The 25,136-nt window shown below is 35.5% G+C and overlaps 1 protein-coding gene across 2 annotated transcripts in view; it reads left to right on the plus strand.

The window, feature by feature from the left end:
- Positions 1-25,136, plus strand: part of DDX4 (DEAD-box helicase 4) — a 75,601-nt gene that overhangs the window by 16,027 nt on the left and 34,438 nt on the right. Inside the window, exons 4-7 of one of the 2 annotated variants that reach the window (XM_059175008.1) lie at positions 14,706-14,783; positions 18,463-18,540; positions 20,112-20,162; positions 24,318-24,377. In XM_059175008.1, the coding sequence (XP_059030991.1) occupies positions 14,706-14,783; positions 18,463-18,540; positions 20,112-20,162; positions 24,318-24,377 (267 nt within the window). The remainder of the gene's footprint in view (positions 1-14,705; positions 14,784-18,462; positions 18,541-20,111; positions 20,163-24,317; positions 24,378-25,136) is intronic. The other variant, XM_059175009.1, reaches the window with a different exon arrangement.

Below are 25,136 nucleotides of genomic sequence, written 5' to 3' on the forward strand. Positions count from 1 at the left end.
GAAATTCATGTTCTCTACTCCTAAGAAATTTCCTTGTTTTATTTTATTCTCTGAGGATTATTAAAATTTCATTTGAAGGTGTTCTTCTGTTGCTTTTATTGTTCCTTAGGGATTTTTCTTTCCTGTGTTTGTCTTAGCCTCTTTGATTTTTTTCATTGTTTATTGCTTTAATTTTCGGAAGTTGAAGGTAGAGAAAAATTGGAGAACATGATAGCAAGTATCCTAGTATTTGCCACCATAACATTTTCTTCAGATTTCCTTTTAATGAAATATGACAGATGAAACTCAAGTGCTATTTGGTTTCTCTTCAATATTGTTCTTATACTCAGTCCTATTCTCTCTTCCAAGAAGCAAACATTATGACACACATAGTAACTTTTTAGTTCATGCTTTTAATTCTTAAATACACATAAGTATCTATAAGTAAGTATTATTTTGTCTTTTATGCACAATGCTTTATTATACTATAGCTTGCATTTTTCATTTAACACTATGAGATCTTTCCATGTTGAAATACACAGAAATGATTTATTTTAATTTTGTGTCATATCCCATTTTCTAAATATGTCATTTAGTCATTCTCTTATCCATTAACCATTTGTTTTCAGTACTCTGAACTGTCCAGATTCTTTGCTTGTATTTTTACTGGATCACTTGTCTTTCATCTCTGGGATTTCTTTACAGAAAAAATTGATTAATTGATTGATCAATTGATTAATTGAAAATTGATTAATTGTTGACTATATTAGGTTACAAATACCTCCTTCTTGTGTATGTTTTGTCTATTTATGCTCATATTTTACATAAATTTTCAGTTTCAATGCAAATATATCAGTATGTCTTTTTTCCATTTTCTAATGTTTATTGCTTTTTTAAAGGTATCATATACAAAATGCATTTGGAGAAAAACTGCAAGTTCAAAAGAGTATAAAGAGGGCGCCTGGGTGGCTCAGTGGGTTAAGCTGCTGCCTTCGGCTCAGGTCATGATCTCAGGGTCCTGGGATCGAGTCCCACATCGGGCTCTCTGCTCAGCAGGGAGCCTGCTTCCTCCTCTCTCTCTCTGCCTGCCTCTCTGCCTACTTGTAATCTCTCTCTGTCAAATAAATAAATAAAATCTTTAAAAAAAAAAAGTATAAAGAAAAAAATAAAACTTCCCTACAATCTTCCCTACAATCTTCCATACAATCTCAGCCCCAAATAGTGGCTGAGAGCCACTATTTTTTAAAATTAACATATAATGTATTATTTGCTTAAGGGCTACAGGTCTGTGAATCATCAGTCTTACACAATTCACAGCACTCACCATAGCATATACCTTCCCCAATGCCCGTATTCCTTGTCATTTTGCTTACTGTGTTTCAAGAAAGTTTTCTAAATCTAGGTTGCAAAAATACTCTAAATTTTCTTCAAAAGGCTTATGTTTTACTTGTCATGTTTAGATTTTAAATTTATCTGGAATGTAGTTTTGTGGTATATAGTGGTGATCTTCCTTAATGTTTTCTTCCAAATCAAAAAGTCAGTTGTCCCAACACTGCTTTTGAAGGTCTCTATATTAGTTTATTAATGCCGCTATAACAGAGTACCACAACTGGGTGATACTTATTTATTTTATTTATTTAAAGATTTTATTTATTTGTTTGACAGAGAGCAGGAGCAGGAACACACAAGCAGGGGGAGTGGGAGAGGGAAAAGTAGTCTTTTCAGAGAGCAGGGAGCCTGACGTGAGGCTGGATCCCAGGACCCTGGGACCATGACCTGAGAGGAAAGCAGATGGTTAACAACTGAGACACCCAGGCACCCCCACAACTGGGTGATTTAAAACAATAAAAATTTATTCCCTTAAGTCTGAATTCAAGGTGTCAGCAGAGCCATGCTATCTCTGAAGCCTCTAGGAGAGAATCTGTTCCATGCCTTTCTCTTAGCTTCTGGCAATGGCTGTTGATCCCTGGCATTTCTTGACTTAAAACTGCATGACTCCAGCATTTGTCTTCACTGTAAAAGGTGTTCACCCTTTTGTATGTCTGGGTCTCAGTGTCTCTTCTTAAAAGATACCAGTCATATTAAGATTACCCTATTCCAGTGATGTCATCTTAACCAATTACATCTGCATTAACCTTTGTCTAAATAAAGTCTCATTCTGAAGTTGCAGAAAGGACATGAATTTTGAGGAGACACTATTCAACCCAGTACACTTGGCATCTGGGTTCTCGTTCAGTTTCCAGTGCTCTTTGTGTCTAACCGTGCACAAAATAGTACTGCATTAATTCTGTGGGCTTCTAATAAGTTTTATTATCTGCTAGTACAAGTCTCCTTTCTTTTCTTTTTTTTTTTTTTTTTAAAGATTTATTTATTTGACAGAGAGAAATCACAAGTAGAGAGGCAGCCAGAGAGAGAGAGAGAGGGAAGCAGGCTCCCTGCTGAGCAGAGAGCCCGATGCGGGACTCGATCCCAGGATCCTGAGATCATGACCTGAGCCGAAGGCAGCGGCTTAATCCACTGAGCCACCCAGGCGCCCCGTACAAGTCTCCTTTCATTCTTTTTGAAGAATTGTATTTTTGACCTTTATTTTTCCATATGGAATTGAGAATCTGTTTACTTAAATTCACAAAAATCTTACTCCCATTTTCATAAAACTGCAGTAGATTTGTACATTAACGTGGATGTCTTTATAGTATCCTTACTACATTTTGTCTTTACATCTATAAGCCCAGTTATCTCCTGGGCCTATATCTCATTTATTTATAGTTTCTTCATAAAGCTGTTGAATATCTTTAGACTTTTTAATACTAGGAATTACGTTTTCTTGGTTGAGGCTATTAATGCTATTTCAAAATTACCAACCTCATCATTTTGTTTAGTAATGAGGAAAAATGCTCAATATGAAAGTTTATAACATATGAAAAAACATAATAAATGGCCATTCCCTCTAAACCTCGATCACAACAAAACATTGGATAATTAAAGAATGTGTACTCTGCTTAGGTTTTCATATCCTATTCTATTCTTTCCAACGTGTCTTCCATCCTTCTTAAACTCAACTCAAACTATAATACTTTAGTGGCTCAATTGTCGTACTTAAGCCTCTGCCATACGTTATTTACTCAGCATCTTAAATCTTTTAAAATGCTTTTTCTGGACTCAGTAACTGTGATGTAAAATTGGCTGAGCTATAACACCCATCGTAGGCACCAGACCAGTTTCTTGCCTTTCCCTTCTCCATCCTTGCCATGTTTGGGCACCCCGGTCCAGGCTGGGCCCCCAGTGAATCAACATGGTTCACATTTGGTTTGTTCAAGAGTGCTGTCTGTGGCTCCATCCAGGGTCCATATCTTACACTTGGGGACTAGCGTGACCTGTAGACATAGCTCCACCCATTCTCTGCCCCCAACAAGGGCCCTGGATGGGTGTCTGCCAGAGTGGAGTCCCAAAGATCCTGAATCTGGGCTTCTGCATGGGAAGCCTTACTTACTGGAGCCAGTTCAAGCATGGCCCTTTGCTGTCCCACCTGGCCTTGGCCTAGTCTGTGTCTTTTATATGGGTGGTTTTTTCCAAAAGTCTGGTGATACTTGTGTGTCTTTTTGTATTTAGAGTGGAACATTAAAAATGCCAATGAGAAATCAACTTTATGTGCATGGACACATCTTGTTGGCTGATTGACTCTATTATGGATTGTTTGGTCCAGGAAGTTTTCTTGGGCACAGAAGTTTCCGTAGAGAGGAATCAGCTAGTGTTTGTTTAGAGGATTTAAGTTTTTAAAACTGTTTTCTGTGTCATTGTGCTGTTATGTTCTTCCCTCTTACTTAATTCATTGTATTGCACAGACCTTATGCTACCTTTGCTGATTTTTTCATTATACATTTTTGAATGATTTGAATTATTCCTAGACCCAGATATTAATGTGAGGGAGTGTCAGGGATTTCTTACTCTGTTTTTTTCCCCAGAGGAACTATTCTTTTTTATGTGTGTGTTTTAAAATGTTTTGTGTGCCTGTTTTTTCTATGCATCTATTTTTGACTTAGAAAAATGTAATAGAGCTAAGGATCTTATTCTTTTCCACCCCCTGCTGCATTTAAAATCTCTTTGTAATTGATAATTGATGTCATTATTTCTTAATACTGCAAGGTATTTCATACACGTTATCATCAAGTTTTATTTACCTCCCTATTCCCATGATGGACACTGAGAAGACCTCCTATTACCCTCCGCCACCACAAGGATGAACATTTCTACACTATTCACTTATTAGGCTATAGTGAGAATGTCTTTAGGTAATGGACTCAGGAAAGGAATTACAAGGTCATGGGTGTATGTGTACTTAATTTGACTAAGTATTTAATACTTGCTTTCTGGAATAACTATACCAGTCTATACTCCCATCAGTTGGACATGAAGGTTTTTATGTCTCCATTGATATTTGGTATTTTAATTTTAGCCATTCTGTTGGCTATAAAGTAAAATCTCATTTTTTTTTTAAGATTTTGTCTATTTATTTATTTGACAGACAGAGATCACAAGTAGGCAGAGAGGCAGGCAGAGAGAGAAGAGGAAGCAGGCTCTCTGCCGAGCAGAGAGCCCGATGTGGGGCTCCATCCCAGGACTCTGGGACCATTACCTGAGCCGAAGGTAGAGGCCACAACCCACTGAGCCACCCAGGCACCCCTAAAATCTCATTTTAAACATATATTTATCTTATTATTATTTATTATTAAGAGCTTAACTCTCCTTTATATGCTTGTTACTGTTTTAGGTTTCCATTTCTGTAAGTTGCCTCTTCATATTTTTAGTCTATTTTTGTATTTTGCATGTTCTGTTTCTCTTGTTGATTGACAGGCAGTCCTCCTATACTTTAGATATTATGCTTCTGATAGTGAATATCTCCTTCCATTCTGTATCTGTCTTTCTCCATGATGTCCCTTACTGATCAAAAATTTTATTATGAAGTACTTGAAAGAATATTTTTTTCTTTGCTTTCTGATTTGCTTTTGTAGTTTTATTTAAACTCTTCCTTACCCCTATGTCAGAAGTAACCATCTATGTTATAGAGTTTTACCTTTCACATTTAGCTTTTAATCATCTAAATCTGTTTGTTTAAAAAAAAAAAAAAACATGGTATCCATAATTATTTGAGTGCCAAATCAGAACGTAGTGCATGCAATATGAGTGTACATCCAGGGCTCACAAAAAAGAATCTTTGACATTTGGGTTTTTCTGGTCACCGCAGGTCATGAGTCTTTAGCAGTAACAGTGAAGTTTTCTTTTTTTTTTTTTTAATTGTGGTAAAATAATATAAAATTTACCAATTTAACCATTTTTTTAATTAAAAAAATTTTTTTAATGATTTTATTTATTTATTTGACAGACAGAGGTCATAGGTAGGCCGAGAGGCAGGCAGAGAGAGAAGAGGAAGCAGGCCCCCCACTGAGCAGAGAACCTGATGCGGGGCTCAATCCCAGGACCCTGGAGTCATGACCTGAGCTGAAGGCAGAGGCTTTAACCCACTGAGCCACCCAGGTGCCCCTAAATCAAAAATTTTTTTAATAAGACTTCATTTTTTTTTAGAGCAGTTTTAGGCTCATAGCAAAATTGAGAAGACATAGAGATTTCCCATATGTCCTTATTCCATGCCTGCATAGACTCCCCCATTATCAACATTCCCAGCCAGAGTGGTACATTTGTTGGAATTGATGAATCTACAGTGACACATTATAATCACCCAAAGTCCATTGTTAGGGCTCACTCTAACAGGTTTGGATGAGTGTATCCATCATTATGGTACCAAAAATGAATTTTCACTGCCCTAAAAATCCCCTGTGTTCTGCCTGTTCATCTCTCCTCTTCTTTCCCCTAGCAACCAATAATGTTTTTACTGTCTACATTGTTTTACCTTTTCTAGAATGTCATATAGTTGGAATCTTGTTGTATGCAGGCTTTTCAAATTGGGTTCTTTCACTTAGTAATGTGCATTTAAGTTTCCTTTGTGTCTTTCCATGGCTTGATAGCTCAGTTTTGTTTTGTTTTGTTTTTTTAAGATGTTATTTATCCATTTGAGAGAGAGAGAGTGAGAGAAAGTATGAGAGGGGAGAAGGTCAGGGGGAGAAGCAGACTGTCCATGGAGCTGGAAGCCGAATGCAGAACTCGATCCCAGGACTCCGGGATCGTGACCTGAGCTGGAGGCAGTTGTTTAACCAACTGAGCCATAGGTGCCCAGTTTTTCTTTTTTTTTTTTTTTAAGCAGTGAATAATGTGCTGTTGTCTGGATATAACACAGTTTTTAATTCATTTACCTATTGAAAGACATCTTGGCTGCCTCCAAGTTCTGGTGATTAGAAATAAAACTGCTAGAAACACATCTGTGTGCAGGTTTTTGTGTGAATATAAGTTTTCATCTCCTTTGGGTCAATACCAAGGAACATGCTTGCTGGATGATATGATAGGAGTAGGTTTACTTTTGTAAATGTACATGTAAATGTACATTCCCATCAGAAATAAGTAAGGATTTCTGTTATACATTCTTGCTAGTATTCTGTATTGTCAAGTGTTATGAATTTTGGCCATTCAGAAAGTTGTCTAGTGGTACCTTATTGTTTTAATTTGCATTTCTCTGTTGTGTCTTTTTTTTTTTTTAAAGATTTTATTTATTTGACAGAGATCACAAGTAGGCAGAGAGGCAGGCAGAGAGAGAGAGAGAGAGGAGGAAGCAGGCTCCCCGCCGAGCGGAGAGCCCGACGCAGGACTCGATCCCAGGACCCTGAGATCATGACCTGAGCCGAAGGCAGCGGCTTAACCCACTGAGCCACCCAGGCGCCCCTCTCTGTTGTGTCTTTTAAAGCTTTGGACCCATTTTTAAATTAGGTTTGTTTTCTTATTGTTGAGTTTTAAGAGTTCCTTGTATGTTCAGGTTAATAGTCCTTTATAGGATGTGTTTTATGCAAATATTTTCTCCTGGGGTGTGGCTTGTTTTCTCATTCTTTTGACATTGCCTTTTGCAGAGCAGAAGCTTTTTGTTTTGTTTTGTTTTGTTTTTTTAAGATTCTATTTATTTACTTATTTGAGAGAGAGAGCATGCAAGAGCAATGGGAGGAGCAGAGGAAGGACAGGCAGACTCCATGCTGAAAGTGGAGCTTGATACTGGGCTGGATAAAACTGCCCTGAAATAATGACCTGGGCTGAAATAAAAAATCAGTTGCCTAACTGACTGAGCCACCAGGTGCTCCCCCCAACCCTGGTTTTTTTTATTATTATTTTTTAAGATTTTAGCAGAGCAGAAGTTTTTAACTTCAGTGAAGTTTAGCTAATCAATTATTTATTTAATAGATCATGCATTTGGTGTTCATCTAAAAAGTTATCTCCATAAGCAAAGTCACCTAGGTTTTCTACTTTGTTATCTTCCAGGAGTTTTGTAGTTTTGCATGTACATTTAGATTTGTGATCCATTTTGAGCTAATTTTTGTGAAGGGTGTAAGGTTGGTTCTAGGCTCTTTAATCCCCCCTCGTGTGGATGTTTAGTTCTAGCACCATTTTTTGAAAAGACTGTGTTTGCTCTGTTGTATTGCCTTTGCTACTTTGTCGAAGATCAGTTGACCATATTTATATGGGTATTTCTTGGTTCTTCAGTCTGTTTTATTGATTATTCTTTTGTTAATACTACACTGCCTTGATCACTATAGCTTTGTAATAGTATTGAAGTTGCATAGTGTCAGTCATCCAACTTTGTTCTTCTCCTTCAATATTGGCTATTCTAGGTATAGAATGTAAACTCTCCACATAAACTTTAGAATCTGTTGTTCACTATCTACAGAATAACTTGCTAGGATTTTGATTGGGTTAGCATTGAATCTAGACATCAATTGGGAAAGAATTGACATCTTGACAATAAAGAGTTTTCCTGTCTATGAATGTGAAATATCTTTCCATTTATTTAATTCTTGGATTTGTACCTGAGAGTTTTATAGTATCCTCATATAGATCGTCTATATATTTTATATATTTATATCCACCTGTTTCATTTTTTTGAGTGTTAATATAAATGGTAATATGTTTTTATTTTCAAAGTCAATTTATGTTACTGATATACAAGAAAACAGCTGATTTTATATATTAATTTGGTATCCTGGATCTTTGTTATAACTGCGTATTAGTTCCAGGAGTTTTTTGTCATTATTTTGGATTTTCTACATAGACGATCAAGTCATTTGTGAAACAAGACAGTTTTATTTCTTCTCTCCCAATATGTGTTCCCTTCATTTTCTTTTCTGGCCTTATTACTTTAGCTACACTTGTAGTATGATATTGAAAAGGGTGATGAAAGGGCACATCTTTGACTTGTACTTGATTTTAGTTGAAAAACTTTGAGTTTCTCACTATTAAATATGATATTAGCTGTGGGTTTTTTGTAGATTGTCTTTATCAAGTTGAATACATTTTCCCTGTTTAACCATTTAAAAAAAAGATTTATTTATTTTTAGAGCAGACTTGCATGCAAGCAGTGGGGAGGGGCAGAGGGAGAGGGAGAAAAAGAATCTGAAGCAGACTCCCAGTGGAGCTGGATACAGGGCTTGATTTTATGATCCTGAGATCAAGACCTGAGCAGAAATCAAGAGTCAGCTACTCAATTGAGCCACTGAACCATTCTTTGAATCCATTCTTTTGAATCTGATGTAAAATACAGGTCCCATTTTTCCCTGCATAAAGTAACCCAGTTTTCCCAGCACCATCTGTTAAATATTTTCTTTTCTTTATTGATATGTGATGAAAATTTCATCTCACAAAATTTTGTTCTCTCTCTTTTTTTTTTTTTTTGTCTTAAAGCAATGGATAAAACCTACCATTCACTAAATAGGAAGTTTCTTTCCATTTCTGCTCAAATACTAGTTTTGTTTAGAAAAGGCACTTGAGGGGTGCCTGGGTGGCTCAATTGGTTAAGTGTCCCACTCTTGGTTTGGGCTAAGGTCATGATCTCAGGGTTATGAGACTGAGCCCCATGTCAGGCTTTGTGCTCAGTGGAGAGCCTGCTTGAGAGTCTCTCTCTCTCTCTCTCCCTGACTTCTCCTTTTGCCGCTCCTCTTCTTTGTCTCAATTAAAAAAGAAAAAAAAGGACAGTTGAATGTTAACAAATGCCTTTTTTTTTTTTTTTGAAATACTGACTTTTCTTGTCTCCTTTAAATCTTTTAGTGTAGTGATATAAGTAGAATTCTTTAAACTTGAACTAACTTTGTGTTCCTAGGATAAACCCTGAATAGCTGTTTTATTGCAGTATTCAGTGAAATGAAATGCTTTGTTTAGCCCCCCTTTTTTAAAGGAGACAGATCTTTTTTTCTCCCTGTCTCTTTTTGTTTTTTAGAAAGGACGTGTACAAGCAGGGGTGGGATGATGAGACGCAGAGGGAGAGGGTGAGACAAAATCTCAAGCAGGCTTCTCACTCAGTGCTGAGCCCAGTCTCACGACCCTGAGATCATGATCTGAGCTGAAATCAAGAGTGAGATGCTTAATTGGCAGAGCCAACCAGACTCCCCTATTTAGCACTTTTATTTACTTTTTTATTTAAAAAAATTTTTTTTTTTTAAATTTGAGTATAGTTGACACACAGTGTGACAGTGTACAATGTAGTGATTCAACAACTCTACACTATGCTGTGCCCAGCATGGGTGTTATTTAGCACTTTTAAACTAAGAAAGATTGCCCTCTTTTTTTTTTTTTCCTTGTGTTGTCCTAATTCAATTTTGGTTTTATGCCTTTCATCTTTTTTAAAAAATAAGCTCTAGAACATGGAAATTACCTATTACAAGTTTAGTTGCCTTTGTCCGTATATGAGTCTAGGCCAGATTCTTCTTTTTTTAGAAAGAAAAAAACTTTTTTTGCACCATAGTGTACACACACACATTCAGTATTTTTAAGTAAGATATAAATCATAAATGTATAGCTCACTGAATTTGAACAATCGGAATACACCAAATCAGGAAACAAAACATTAGTGGAACTCTAAAAACCCCTGTATGTCTTCCTTTAAGGCACTATCACTCTGACTAGGAGTAACTGCTCTTCTAATTTCTAGAAATCTAGATTAATTTTTCCTATAAATAGGAATCATACAAAATGAAACTATACATTATATTCCCTTGTATTCAAGCTTCTCTCCATGTTATTAGAAGTAGTTATAGGTTATTTATGGGTATATAGTATTCCAGCTGTACCATAAGTTGTATTAATGGGCATGTGGGTAGTTTTCCTATTTTGAACATTTCTGTTATGCATATTTTTCTGGTATGTCTTTTGGTGGATGTAAGAATCCACTTGAAATGTGGTTGACAGACAAGTAGCATCAATGTCACCTGTGAATTTCTTAGAAATGCAGAGTCTAGGGGTGCCTGGGTGGCTCATTTGGTTGAGCATGAGTTTGGCTCAGGTCATGATCTTAGATTCATGGGATAGAGCCCTTTGCCCGCCTTCCTTGATCAGTGGGGAGTCTGCTTCTCCCTCTCCCTCTGCCCCGCCCCCCCCACTTGTGTGGGCTTTCCCACTCTCAAATGAGGAAAAAAAAAAAAAAAAAAAAAAAAGAACTGCAGACTCTAATGGTCTACCCAGAACTCTGCTGGATTACAGTCTACATTTTAATAAGATTCCCAGGCAATTTTTTTGCACATTACTTTCATAATTACATTATCTGTTTGGAAGACTGAACACTGATGATTTATAAATGTTTAGTCTTTGAGTTACTTGGGATAATGAAGGGGATTAGACATTAGGAAACGGGGAGCCCTAAATACTGAGAAGTAGTTTCAGAACTTTTTGCCAACAAGTCTTTATCATTCCTTACCCTTTTTACCTTGGGTTAAGCAGATTACTTTGGAGGCAAGTTGTAAGATTACAGGAGGACTAGAGCTCATAGTGAAGTCCCATAGTCCTTTGTTCTTTTGCTTGGTGGTTAAATATGTGGGTTTCTTTTAAGTTATTCAAGATTTGCTCCTCCTTCCTGGATCTGGTCCAAATGTGATTATATGTGGAATGTATTCTTTGGTCATTTAGTGGGAATTGCTTTCATTAATTTCATTTTAAATGGAGTTTCATTTTATTTCTTTTGATAGGCTTCAGAGCACTAAAGAACAATATCTGTATTTTATTATTTATTAGTATCATGGACTTCTTTACCAATATTTTTCTTACTGTGTATTTATTATAATGGGGATTGAACTGATAAAACTCAGTGATGGCATATCTTTAAATTCATGAAAGTGAGAGCAGCAAGCCCTATAATGAATTAAAAAAATTAAAGAAAGTAATTGCCTATTTCCTCTTAACTATATGCTAATAGCAAAGAAGAAAGGATGGGTTAATTCTTTATTAGACCCTTCTATTTTTGGACCATCATATTTAGATTCTACCTTGTGCTTTTTAAAATTTTTACATGCTATTTTCTGTAAGCCCTAAAAATATTTGTATCTGTCCTCTGTTTTTACTTTTCAAATTTGAATGACTAATAGGGTGTTTTCCAAAATTATTTTCAACTTGTCCTCTACCATCTGGAGATGGCAAGGTGCCTCTCACAGTTTTACTGTACAGAATGTGTACACGTCTTCAATAAGTAGGTCTTTAAGTCTGATAATTGAGTTCAAATTGAAGTCCAGTCTTCATGCTGGCTGGGTGACCTTGGTGAAGTTGGCTAGGTTCTCTAAACTATTTGTTTTCTCATTTTTAAAATGAGGATAATACCTTTTATGTTTAAGTGTTAAATAAGCTAGTTAATACATATAAAGGTCTAACATAGCATAGTGCCTGGTATTTATGGTCCTCAAGGGATAATTTTCTTGTGCACATCTGATAACAATTACCTATCTTGAATTTGACTACTTGTTTCAGTTGTCAATTAATTTTACTTTGACAGTAATAAACTACGTGAATCTTAAGTTTTTCTTTTTGGGTGTTAGCATACTCTCTCTGTTTTTCTTTTTTTCTGTCTGCTTTTAGTTCCAGTAATTTAAATTATTTTTGGAATGGCTATAGTTGAGGATAGTTTTGAGATGGAAATCCTGCCTTCTAGACGTAGCACCTGCAGATTGTGTTATTTTGTGATTTTTACTTCATTTCATTTTTTTCTAAAAGCAATTGGCAACACCTATCCTGATTCCCAACAGGGTTGTTATAAGGATAAAGATCAAATGAGGTGATGCATATAAAGTTATTTTGTAAAGAATTTGTAAAGAATGCTTTTGCAGGGTGCCTGGGTGGCTCAGTGGGTTAAGCCGCTGCCTTCGGCTCAGGTCATGATCTCAGGGTCCTGGGATCGAGTCCCGCATCAGGCTCTCTGCTCGGCAGTGAGCCTGCTTCCTCCTCTCTCTCTCTCTCTCTGCCTGCCTCTCTGCCTACTTGTGATCTCTCTGTGTCAAATAAATAAATAAAATCTTTAAAAAAAAGTATATGTAAGAATGCTTTTGCAGAAGGAGACAGTACTTTGTATTGTTTGATTAGATCTGTTGCACTTTATTTTATTTTGTCAAACAAGTCCTGTAACTGTTGGGGAAAGAAAATATATATAATGAGAATTTGCTTTTCTTTCCAGACATGGTTGGAAATTTATTAAAATGGCGAAGCCATATAGGAATATAACCATATCAGGTTTTCATTCGCAATACCAAGTGTGGTTAAGGCTTGTGTGATACAGCATCATAGGCATTTTAGTTAAGCAGTTACAGTGCTTACAAAGCTTTCATACTTTGTGACCCTTTCTTTACCAATAGGCATAATACAGTATAGCTTGTACATATTTAATTATGTTTGCTTGACTTGAGTGAGGTTTCAGAACACAAGATTCCATGTTCTTACTAGGAAATCATTTTTTTTAAGATTTAAAAAAAAATTTATTTGACAGAAAGAGATCACAAGTAGGCATAGAGGCAGGCAGAGGGAGAGGGAGAAGCAGGCTCTTCACTGAGCAGAGAGCCCAATGCAGGCTCAATCCCAGGACCCTGAGATATTGACTCGAGCTGAAGGCAGAGGCCCAACACACTGAGCCACCCAGGCTCCCCATTATTAGGAAATCATCTATCCTTTTGCCTCCCCCACACTTATTTCTATGGTAATTTTAATTTTTGGCCTTCCATCTTAGTAATTGGGTTTTTGTCAAAGAATTTGGGAGAAGTATGAATCTAGATACTATAGTAACCAAATGGACATGTATCATGTGGATCTTAAGTGCAACATGGGTTAGATGAAGAGTTACTTGAAATTAGAGCAGTTGAAGAGAGAGAGAAAAAAATCAGTAGTGGTGAAATAATATAAATGTTAAAAGAGAAGAAATCCTGGGAAGCATATATAGGGATTTCAATTAATTGAGTAAAGGGTATTTTAGTTTGTTACTTGAAGGTAAAACAATTCCTGTTGACTCTTAAGAGCTTGCAATGTCTTAAATATGTTACTTTCTTATGTATTTGAGTATCCATGTTGCCAGCCAGTTGTTTTGGTCTATTTATAATTGTACTCTCTCGTATGAATATACTACACATATGCAATATATATAATATTACATAATAAAATATAGAGCACAATATATGTGATACTGTCTTGTGCAACTATGCCACATATTTTTATTCACTTTTTGATATATGTTTGAGTTGTTTCCCTTTTGCTAGTATTAGCAGAGCTGCATGAATGTCACTTTGTTTGCTAAGTATATGTTTTTTTCTTTTTTTTTTTTTAAATGATTTTATTTATTTATTTGACAGAGGGAGAGCACAAATGGGCAAGTGGCAGGCAGAGGGAGAGGGAGAAGCAGGCTTCCTGCTGAGCACGGAGCCTCATGCTAAGTCCTAGAACCCTGGAATCATAACCTGAGCTAAAGGCAGACACTTAACCTACTGAGCCATCCAGGCACCCCTAAGTGTATGTTTTTAAGTCATAAATCGTGTTGGGTTATTTCATGTATTTTTTATCTATGGAGATAGTTTTTTTTTCTTTTTGATATGTTAATGTTATAAATTACCTTTTTAAGATGTTGTGATGTTAAAATACCTTTGCATTCCGGACTTAACCTCATTGGTCATAATGTTTTATCTATTTAATTTTTGATTGGGTTTGTTTTGCTAATAACTGTTATGGAGACTTTACATCCACTTTTGATTAAGAGATATTTTCTTCAATCCTTGACATGTTGAAGTCAGGTTGACTTGGTGGAATGAATTGGGGAATAATTCCTCTTTCTGTTTCCTGGGAGGGTTATATGTCATTGAAATGATTCGTTCTTTGAGAGTTTGATAGAATCCATGTGTAAAACTATATCTAGGCTTGATGCAGAGATATAAGTACTGATTTAGTTTCTTTATGACAATTAATGTACTTTCAAATATATTCTTTCAGAGCTAGGATCAAGATCTAGTTTGTAGCTTCATTATAGTATATGATTTGGGCTTGTTTCCTTATGTTCTTAGCTGTTTTTGGTATTAGCAAACTTAAAACTGTTTTGCAGCTAGTCATATGTTGAAAAAACTATCTCCTTCCTTTGATTCACATTTTGTTTTATTGAGTGAGGTTTAGTCACCCTTTATTTTTCTCTTGGAGAACTTCCTTAGGTAGGCTACTAGACTAGGCTATTTGTCTTTCTTACCAATTTATAGAATTCTTCCTTTGTCATGGGAGGTGGTACATTGAAAAGGTTAAAAGTTTGTGTACCAGCAAGGTACTTATTTTGACTTGTTTCAAATTGTTACTTGATTTAGAAATGGATGATGGACCTTCTCGAAGAGATCATTTCATGAGAAGCGGATTTGCCTCTGGGAGGAGTATGGGAAACAGAGGTAAATATCTTTGTCTTTCCTTAATCTTATCAATTTGAATGATGGAAAGAATAGAGACTGTTATGACTGTTTAGTGCAAAGCTATATTTGTTATATTGCACTGCACAGTAGACTTTGAAATAATGAGTATCATTTTTTCAATTAGCAATTCTCTTTTTGCTTTTTCCTTTCCTGGGATAGTAGTTTCAAATAGTTAAATTGATAAAATAGATGGGTTAAATAGATTGGTTAAAAATAGTTGCTTTACAGACCTACTTCTTAATATTGATTATTGATATTCAGTAACTGGCATAAAAGGAATGTTTGTAAAGGCTTCAGAGATCTGGGTGAGAAGGATCTCTTTTTGAAGTTTTTACTTCTCAAGAAAAGGCAGTATGGAAGCATTTCTTTTAGTTTATTAGTATTACCAGGTTTTTTCCCCAAACTTGGAACTTCTTATTTTTAGAACAACCAGTACTTGATTTGACAGATAATGATATAGCGAAATACCTTCCTATAGTCCATTTTTTAATTTAATAATAAAATACTGAAAGTATTTTGCTTTATGTTTTACTATAGTGCCATAAAATATTAGAACCACCAGTTCATTTAAAAATACATATAGTCATTTATTTCTTTAATAGGAAGTATAATTTAAGGCTAATTGGTAGTTTTAAGTACATGTAACACTTAATCTTGAATTCATTAGATGTTAATTGGAAGATTTTACTTCTAGGTATTTTTATTCATTGGAGACAATAAAGGTTGATGTGTAGTATTTCCTTTGATACTTGGAAAACTTAATTTCTTGTTTAGACTCAGTTAACACAGATGTGGATCTATAGATGCATGTGTTTTTTAAGATTTTATTTATTTGAGAGAGAAGGAGCAAGAGCAAGTGGGTTCACAGGAGCAGGGCCAGTGGCAGAGAGGGGGAGAAACAGACTCCCTGCTGAGCAAGGAATCTCACATGGGGCTCCATCTCAAAACCCTGAGATCATGACCTGAGCTGAAGTCAAGAGTGGGATATTTAACCTAGTGAGCCACCCAGGCCCTGAGAAATGTTTTAAATTAATTAGCAATATTTTAATTTTCAAATTCAGAGCGTATATTCATAGATCTTGTTAAAGTTTTACATGAATTGAAGATGCTTTTTTCTTCTTTTTTTTTTTTAAATGAAGTGTAGTTGACACACAATGTTACATTAGTTTCAGCTATATGGCATAGCTTTTGCACAACTCTATAGATTATGTTGTGCTCACCACAAATGTAGCTACCATCTGTCACCATACAACATTATTAACAACACTAATGACTATATTTTCTTTACTGTATCTTTTATCTGTGTGATTTATTCATTCTGTAACTGGAAGCCTGTATCTCCGAATAAAGGGTTTTTAAAATGAAAAAATCATCACTGAAACAGATTTTACGACACATTGTTAATCCCATATGTGTTATGTTGAAAAACACATTAAATTTCTGATCAAAACTCTTGGTTGAATGTTGATACTTTAAAAAGTTATCATTGTACTATATATAATCTTGGAAATTCATAGACCCATGAATGTAACTCCCTTCCATTATTGTTAATGTAATTTTTAGTTTCAATCTGATATTTTTTCTCAGAGCTTTCATAGCTAGTAGTTTATTTTTGAAATTAACTCTTAATTCTTAAAATGTAATATTAATCACTTTTCATGTTCTGTGAACTGTGATCTAAATAGTTTAAACTTCTTGAATCTCACACACCTTTAGAACTTGATGAAAATATGAGATAATTGCTGATACACAGTTTTGCACATGGTTTTAGGAGCTTTGCATATCATTTTACTGCCTTGTACTAGGATATTATTCCGTTAGATAAGACACAATTTATGAAGACCACAAGATAATGCTTTAATTTTTTCTAGTGATAGTTTAAAGTGGTAGTTTATGTCATTTTGACTGTCTTTTGTTCCATTTTTTTGTTTTAAATAGCCATGCTTCTTGCCATACCAACTCTGCTCTCAAAATTCTTAACTCTAGTGGTAGAGAAACACATGGAAAGAAATAGAGTGTGCTGTGGGAATGTGGAAGAAGGATTGATTGTGATTGGAGGTCTGAAAGACTTCATAGAGGAGATAGCCTTTCTGGGGTTTTGAAGAGTGAAAAGAATTTTGATAGGAAAGTAGGGAATGCTATGCTTAAGGAACAGTGTAGGAATGTAGAAAATATTAGAAGTTCACAGTGTGGAATATGGGAAGTTGTTTGGTGTGAATTAAAGTGTTAGGTGCTCAGTGTTGTGTAGTTGGAGGTAAAGCTCACAAGGATAACATGAGGAAAGTCCCTGGAGGGGTGGAGATGTGACTAAGGGAGTGGTAATTGCAGCTTTTATTTTTTTATTATATAGTTCCATCCTAAACTGAGTTTTAAAAGTGGAAAGATTAAGAGAACTTTAAATGCTAACAAAATGAGTAAGTAATAAGTAATTAAAAAACAGGACAAGAGTATGAAATTTTCAATAGCAGGACTTTGATACTGGTGCATTAATAGCTGGCTCTATTCAGGGTGAGGTTTCAATATACAGAACATCACAGAGTTGAATTTCCTGATAACAGGTCACTAGTAAAATAAAAACGAGTAGAAAGCTGTATTTCACCAATAGTATGTTTATGTTTTTATGTTGGTATTATAATTCAAGAATTTTTATTTTTAAAATTCAAGAATGTTTAAATAGAAGTTGCAGGAGATTTTATCTTTTTAAGTTCCTGTCCTTCTTTATCCCCCATCCTTGGATGTCTCTTTATGTCAGAGATTCATTCTTTCATTTAAAATTTTTATTTTTGGGCGCCTGGGTGGCTCAGTGGGTTAAGCCGCTGCCTTCAGTTCAGGTCATGATCTCAGGGTCCTGGGATCGAGTCCCGCATCGGGCTCTCTGCTCAGCAGGGAGCCTGCTTCCTCCTCTCTCTCTCTCTCTCTCTCTCTGCCTGCCTCTCTGCCTGCTTGTGATCTCTCTCTGTCAAATAAATAAAATCATTAAAAAATAAATAAATAAATAAAATTTTTGTTTTTAAGTAATCTCTACACTGAGCACAGGGCTTGAATTTACCACCCTGAGATCAAGAATTGCATGCTCTGGGGCACTTGGGTGGCTCAGTGGGTTAAGCCTCTGCCTTCGGCTCAGGTCATGGTCTCAGGGTCCTGGGATAGAGCCCTGCATCAAGCTCTCTGCTCAGCAGGGAGCTTGCTTCCTCCTCTCTCTCTGTCTGCCTCTCTGCCTACTTGTGATCTCTCTCTGTCAAATAAATAAATAAATCTTTAAAAAAAAAAAAAAAAGAATTGTGTGCTCTACCAGCTGAGCCAGTCAGGTGCCCTCCCCCCGACTTTTTATTTATTTATTTATTTTTAAGTATTTTATTTATTTATTTGTCAGCGAGAGATCACAAGTAGGCAGAGAGGCAGACAGAGAGAGAGAGGAGGAGCCAGGCTCCCCGCCAGGCAGGGAGCCCAGTGCGGGGCTCAATCCCAGGATGCTGGGATCACGACCTGAGCTGAAGGCAGATGCTTAACCCACTGAGCCACCAGGTGCCCCATCTCCCCCGACTTTTTAAAAGATTTTATTTTTAAGTAATCCCAAAGATTTGTTTAATACCTAGATATTGATGACACAATCAATTTTATGTTTTAAAGAGTTTTAACTCTATCTGAACATTTTCAGATGCTGGCGAATCTAATAAAAGAGAGAATACATCCACAATGGGTGGTTTTGGAGTTGGAAAGAGTTTTGGAAACAGAGGTAAACTGCTTATGGTATCTTAGAATTATAGTTTGAGTGAACCCTAGTTTATTTCTGTACTCAAGGCTCCCTTGCCCTGGGCTCTCCAACAAGAGATCCATCTTCTATACTTCCAAAGGTAAATTTGAATCTCCACCTTGTTGACCAAAGAACCAGTAGAAGCTTTGAAGTTCTTTTTTTCTTTAAAAACTGTGTATCAGAACTGGAACAGAATTTAAGATCAAGACCAGTATTGTGTAGGTTGAAGACTTCCGAAGCATTTTGGAAACCCAGCAGTCAAGAAGGTTAGAATGGAGGGAAGGTGCAGTCGTGGTGGACAGTGGAGAGAATATAATCCTTTTCTGAACCAACTTGAAAGATTGCAAATTCTGAAATGAACTAAATAACTCAAAACTTAAGTTTCATGGTATAAAACTCTTTCTGTACAGATTGTGTTTATTTTGAAATGATGTATCTTTTCAAGGAAAATCCTTTTTTTCATCTAATCATATATTGAGGCTACTGGGCACTTACTTTTGTTTCATAATTGTGTATTAAATTTCTCTGCTAAAAAGGGATGTTATATTTTTTGAACCTGAGATACTAAGTGACTTTATGTATATATTCTGCATATAAATTTAACATTTCAGATACTAATTGATTAGTCTGTATTGCCAGGATTTAATATATTTAATATTTTATAATTTAGCTTAAATACTGATCAACAGCCATATTACAGTGACCTTTAATTTTAATGGATATTAATCCCTGAATATCTTTGCACTAAAGACAATTTTATTAAGATTCACTATTTTAAAATTTTGTGAATTATTATTGATGAATGCTTTTAAAATTAATTTTAGTGATGTATCTGTATGCTCTACACACAAATCTAGATATAGGTTTTTATTATATGAGAAATTTCAAAGCAAAGCTATATGAAAGATAAAAAATTTTATAAACAAAAAATGTTGGAATAATTTCCTTATTACTGAAATGGGAAAAATTATTGGATATTGGATTATAATTTAGTTACATTGTCCTCTGGCAGTTGAAGAGTTTGAGTTAATATATAAGGTTTTAAAAACTTGGATCTTGGGACACCTGGGTGGCTAAGTTGGTTGGACGACTGCCTTCGGCTCAGGTCATGATCCTGGAGTTCCTGGATCGAGTCCTGCATTGGGCTCCCAGCTCCAAGGGGAGTCTGCTTTTCCCTCTGACCCTCTCCTTGCTCATGCTCTCTCTCACTGTCTCTTTCTCAAATAAATAAATAAAAACTTGGATCTTTTGAATAGGAAGTATATAGTGCTTATGTTGATATATACTGCTTTTCTGACCATCTATATATATGTGATATCTGAGGTAGTATAACACTGATTGGACCTTTTACCTTAGTTAATTGACACAGGCAGAAGTCAGAATGCAACTTGTGTGAGTTTTCATTCAGTATATGTATATATAGCCCTGTGTGGTTTATTTTATTTTAAGGGGGTATCAGAGCTGGTAATCCCTTTGGTTTTTGTTTGATTTACCACAGAGGTGCAGGTAATTGTTTTCATGAATTTGCAAGTTTAATTTTCTATTTCGTATAGGTTTTTCAAATAACAAGTTTGAAGAAGGTGATAGCTCTGATTTCTGGAGAGGTAAGTTCAGTGTTTTGTAGAGGCCTTTTAAAATTTAATGTTCGGTGTACATGCTAAAGAGAAACTAAGATTAAGTGTCATAGTCTTTTTCAGTTCTAATTTATTTGAACCCAGTTTGATAAAGCACCTGTTTCCAGAGTTGTAACCAAGAGCTCAGACATCCTAGTTTGACCTTGATCTATGAGGTACAACTTTTGAATGTTTGCTACCTTGAGAAAAAATGGATAAAGGAAAGAACATACCAAGAATCAAAACTCCCATGTCCATATATACATGCAGTTTGAGACATGCAGGTCCCTATTCAGACAAATATAATTCTTGACAGTGGAAAAAGATTCATGAGAATGTGGATGAGTGCCAAAATCAAGATATTTCTGTCCGGGTACTGACAAACTGGTTTGGAGGAATTCAGAGGATGATGAGAATAGAGTAATGTTACCAGAATATAGATTACAATAATTAATAATGCTTTCCTAGAAGAAACTGATGAAGCAGATTTGGGTGAGGCCTTGGAACCTGTATTTAAAAAGCATTCCTGGTGACTCTGATGGTTTTTGTTTGATAATCACTTATCTGTGGAGTCTTTTTTATGAGAGTTAGAGGGTAGGGGCAGAGGGAAAGAGAGAGAGAGAATCTTAGGCAGGCTCCATGCCCAGTGCAGAGCCCACTCAGGGCTACGTCTCAGAACCCTGAGATCATGACCTAAGCTGAAATCAAGAATTGGATGCTTAACAAACAAAGCCACCGAGGTGCCCTTATCTGTGGAATCTTTGGAGTTGCAGACTTTGTTTCCTGTCCTTGCTCTGTGACCCCCTAGTTGAATGACTTAGAGCTAGTTGCTTAGTTTCTCATAGCCACAGTTTGCTATTCTGCAGAATGGAGGACATCCCTGTTATAGGTGGTTAGGCAGACTTAATGAAAATATGCATGAAATTAAGAAATTTAATATCGGACACATTCATGGTAAACAGTAAATGCCATCTATCTTCATTAAATATTTGAGTCTTAGTTTCATTGCACTCTTAACAGTGATTCTAAAAATCAAAACCAAGCCTAGACTGATCACCTTAAAACCCTTTGGAATTGTGGGTACAGGTCTCTGAATTAGATGGAGTTTTAATATATCTAATAAAACTGTTCCCTAAGTTATTTTCAGTCTCATTCTCCCTGATTTTCTATGCTTTTTTTCATTTAATTCAAATGAAAATATATGTAACATAGGACAAATACTTAACAGAAGAAAAAAAGACCATTTTTATTATTTTCCATTTCTATTTTACCTAATCTCCCTTTTTAAAACCAGTTAAGGGATGCCTGTGTGGCTTAGTCAGTTGGGCCACTGCCCTTGGCTCAGGTCATGATCCCAGCGTCCTGGGATCGAGTCCGGCATCGGGCTTCTTGCTCAGCAGGGAGCCTGCTTCTCTCTCTGCCTCTACCTGACACTCTACCTGCTTGTGTGTGCTCTCTCTGACAAATAAACAAATAAAATCTTAAAAAAAAAAAAAAGAATATTCAAGATCGTTTTCGCTTTGCCAAGACCTGCTTTCCCAGTTGACTCTTATCAGTGGTAGATGAGAGCACTTTTGAGCACAAATTCTAGTTTCCATGGCACCTGAGAGAACTTCCCTCCAAAATGGTTTGCTTTATTGGCAAGCCCAGGAACAGATTTTGATACCATGATAGAAGATTTTATTCTGTACACAAATTGCATCTTTTGTGGTTGTTATTTTCCCTGCAGTCTAGTTTCCTCCATCTGGTATAGTTAGTGATAAGGACCATTCATTTTGGATTTGGACACCCTAGATTTGAGACCCAGAGTCTCCTCTTCTCAGTTGTATTACCTTGAAAAGGCATATTTAACATCTGTATTTCATTTTCTCTATTTATAAAAGAGGATAATGCCCTCATCACAAGGTTTTTGTGAAAATTTAAAAAGTCAGTACATATTATATTACTCCTTTAGAACAGTGCTAGACCATGCTGAATTCTATGTGTGTTATCACTATTCATTATTAATAATTTCATGTAATATATTTATATGAATATATATTATATATCTAATATATTTATTACTATATGTTTAACATATCAATTAATATATCATATTTATGTTTTTAAATATTTATACTTCATACATGTTATATATATTTTACATACTTTCTGTAATTAATTTTTATGTAATAATATAATATGGTTGTAGCTGATCTTTGGATAATATCTCTTTTTTGTTGGTGCTTGGCTTTATTTCCTAACTCTACAGATTTTTTTCAATAACTATATTTTGAAATAAGACTCATTACAAGTTAAAAAATAGAAAAATAGTACAGAGGGTTTCCATTGCCCCTCTCCAAATGTAGCTGTACTTATCACCCAACTTCTCCCAATATCATTAGGCCATTTTAATTCCCAGTGTGGTCAAAATATAGGTTTGTTTTAGGGAAATAACTGGACAAAGTTAATGGGAGACCTCTTTGTCCTTATCAGGTCTCAATTAATTTATAGCTTTTTCTTACATAAGGCAGTAAATGTTAGTTGTCCTCATTATTCCAGGGCTGGCCAAGTTTCTTTTCAAAATTCTTTCCTTCCTATTAAGCTCACTTGTAGTATTAAATCCTGCTTCCTGAAAAGTTGTCTTGATATTAAATGAATTGGAATATTTGGTAGTTATTGACTTCATTTCAGTAGGAGCCTGCAATAAGAGCTCTGGGTTAGTTGCTGAATAGATTAGTACTTTTGTACAGGAACTTAACTCAAAGCTTTTAAGCAGTCTAGCCCTTGATGTCATTACTATGACTTAAAGTTCTCAAATTTTAAACATTTAATGACATGTACAAAGGTCTCTTGAAATCATTTCTGTATTTCCCAAATGTGGCTTTGTTGGAATCTTCTAGAAAGCTTGAAGTTATTACTTCAAGTCATATTAGTAACATTTTTAAATTTTGAAAAATTATTCATTTGTTGCTCTCTATACTTTCAAGATAAACATCTCTGGGAGTAGATTCTAGGGCTGGATTGATTGATTGATTGATTGGTTGATGTAATTTTTTTCTAGGAATTTATTTATTTTTATTTTTTTTTTTTAAGTATAGATTTTTTTTTTTTAAGATTTTATTAATTTATTTGACAGAGAGAAAGATCACAAGTAGGCAGAGAGTCAGGCAGAGAGAGAGGAGGAAGCAGGCTCCCTCTGAGCAAAGAGCCCGATGCGGGGCTCGATCCCAGGACACTGAGATCATGACCTGAGCCGAAGGCAGCGGCTTAATCCACTGAGCCACCCAGGCGCCCCTCTAGGAATTTATTTTTAACAAACCTTCCAGCTAATTCTTAGGCAGCCTTCAGTGTAGTGATTTGCATTCCACTGTTGAGAAACTGATGATGTTACTTGATAACATCCTTAAAAACAGAAAAGCCAAGATATCCCCCAATTGTTTCATTAGGATGATTGGGGGGAAATTTGCATATGTTTAAAAAACCCACTAATGTTTGAGATAGAGTAAGAAAGGCAAATTACAGGAATATTGACAGTATTATAAAAAGAATAGTCATGTATTTTTTTTTTTTTTTTTTTTTTTTTTTAAAGATTTTATTTATTTATTTGACAGAGAGAAATCACAAGTAGATGGAGAGGCAGGCAGAGAGAGAGAGAGGGAAGCAGGCTCTCCGCTGAGCAGAGAGCCTGATGCGGGACTCGATCCCAGGACTCTGAGATCATGACCTGAGCCGAAGGCAGCGGCTTAACCCACTGAGCCACCCAGGCGCCCTAGTCATGTATTTCTAGTGGCTGATAGCCTACATTTATTTCTACTTGACTACTTTAATAGTTTAGATATTTCTGAGACCATTTTTATTCATACCAATATTGATGAAATTCTAATTGTTTGGCCTGTATGTAGCACTTGAGAAATAAGTGAATTCTCAATTATACACTTAACATTGGACATTTAGGTATGTTAAATGATTTGTATAGGGATTTGACTAAATAATGTCTTTATATTTCTGTTGCTAAAATTATTTGAAGACTTAAAATGTCCATATTTTAACTTAAAAATACTCATTTTTCTCACTACTTTATCCTGCGATAGTGCTATTCTTTAGATATTAAAACTTTAAAGTTAATTATTTAGATGCTATTCACATGTTAAATTTTTATTCAAGAATCTAATAATGACTGTGAAGATAATCAAACACGGAGCAGAGGGTTTTCCAAGAGAGGCGGTAAGACCACATTTTAGAATGATTTGTACTTAGGCTTTCTAATGTCACTGGAATTTTTTTCCCCTGAAGATCTCCAGAATGTGTTATAAAGTACAGAATAGGGACTGTGAGTTCTGGTCAGTCACAATATCTATGAACTGGGATGTCTTTGTCTCTGAATAGAATATTTGGATATGTCAGAGAGTGAAAAAATTGTGGATGACTTTTTGTTAAGGTCTGGCAGTGCTCTAACCATACTGTGCTAATCCCGCCTCTAATAAAGTTGAGATTAGGTGGTATAAATATTACCTTACTTAATTCTTGGTAACCTATGGGTAGACATGTTAAAATAGCAACAGTAAAACCCACGAAAAACATAATGAACTTATAAAATTGTTAACAATGTGCAAATCTGTTTATAAGAGTTTATTCTTAGGAACCATATGATAATCAGATACATCAGTGTTTTTACTGTGATTTGGGAACATAATTTTCTTTTAGCATTAGAAAGTTAGCCCATTGAATGCCAGGCCCTTCCTAGTGCAATTAGGACTTGTGGGGACTTCACTATAGCAATGTTAAGGCTGCGAGGTGGGGAGGAATTTGGTGGTGAAGGAGGTTTTGCTATTTGTCTCATAAATTGAAGTTTTTGGTTTTTTTAATGATAATTGCAGGGGGACATGTAATGATGGGGAGGAAATTTAGCTATAAGAAAAAGCCAGACTCATCCTCTAGAATTGCTCCCCCCACTTAATAAGCAAATTTTAACACTAATGTTCT

This window comes from Mustela lutreola, chromosome 5 (genome assembly GCF_030435805.1).
Source record: "Mustela lutreola isolate mMusLut2 chromosome 5, mMusLut2.pri, whole genome shotgun sequence".
NCBI classification, from domain to species: Eukaryota; Metazoa; Chordata; class Mammalia; order Carnivora; family Mustelidae; genus Mustela; species Mustela lutreola.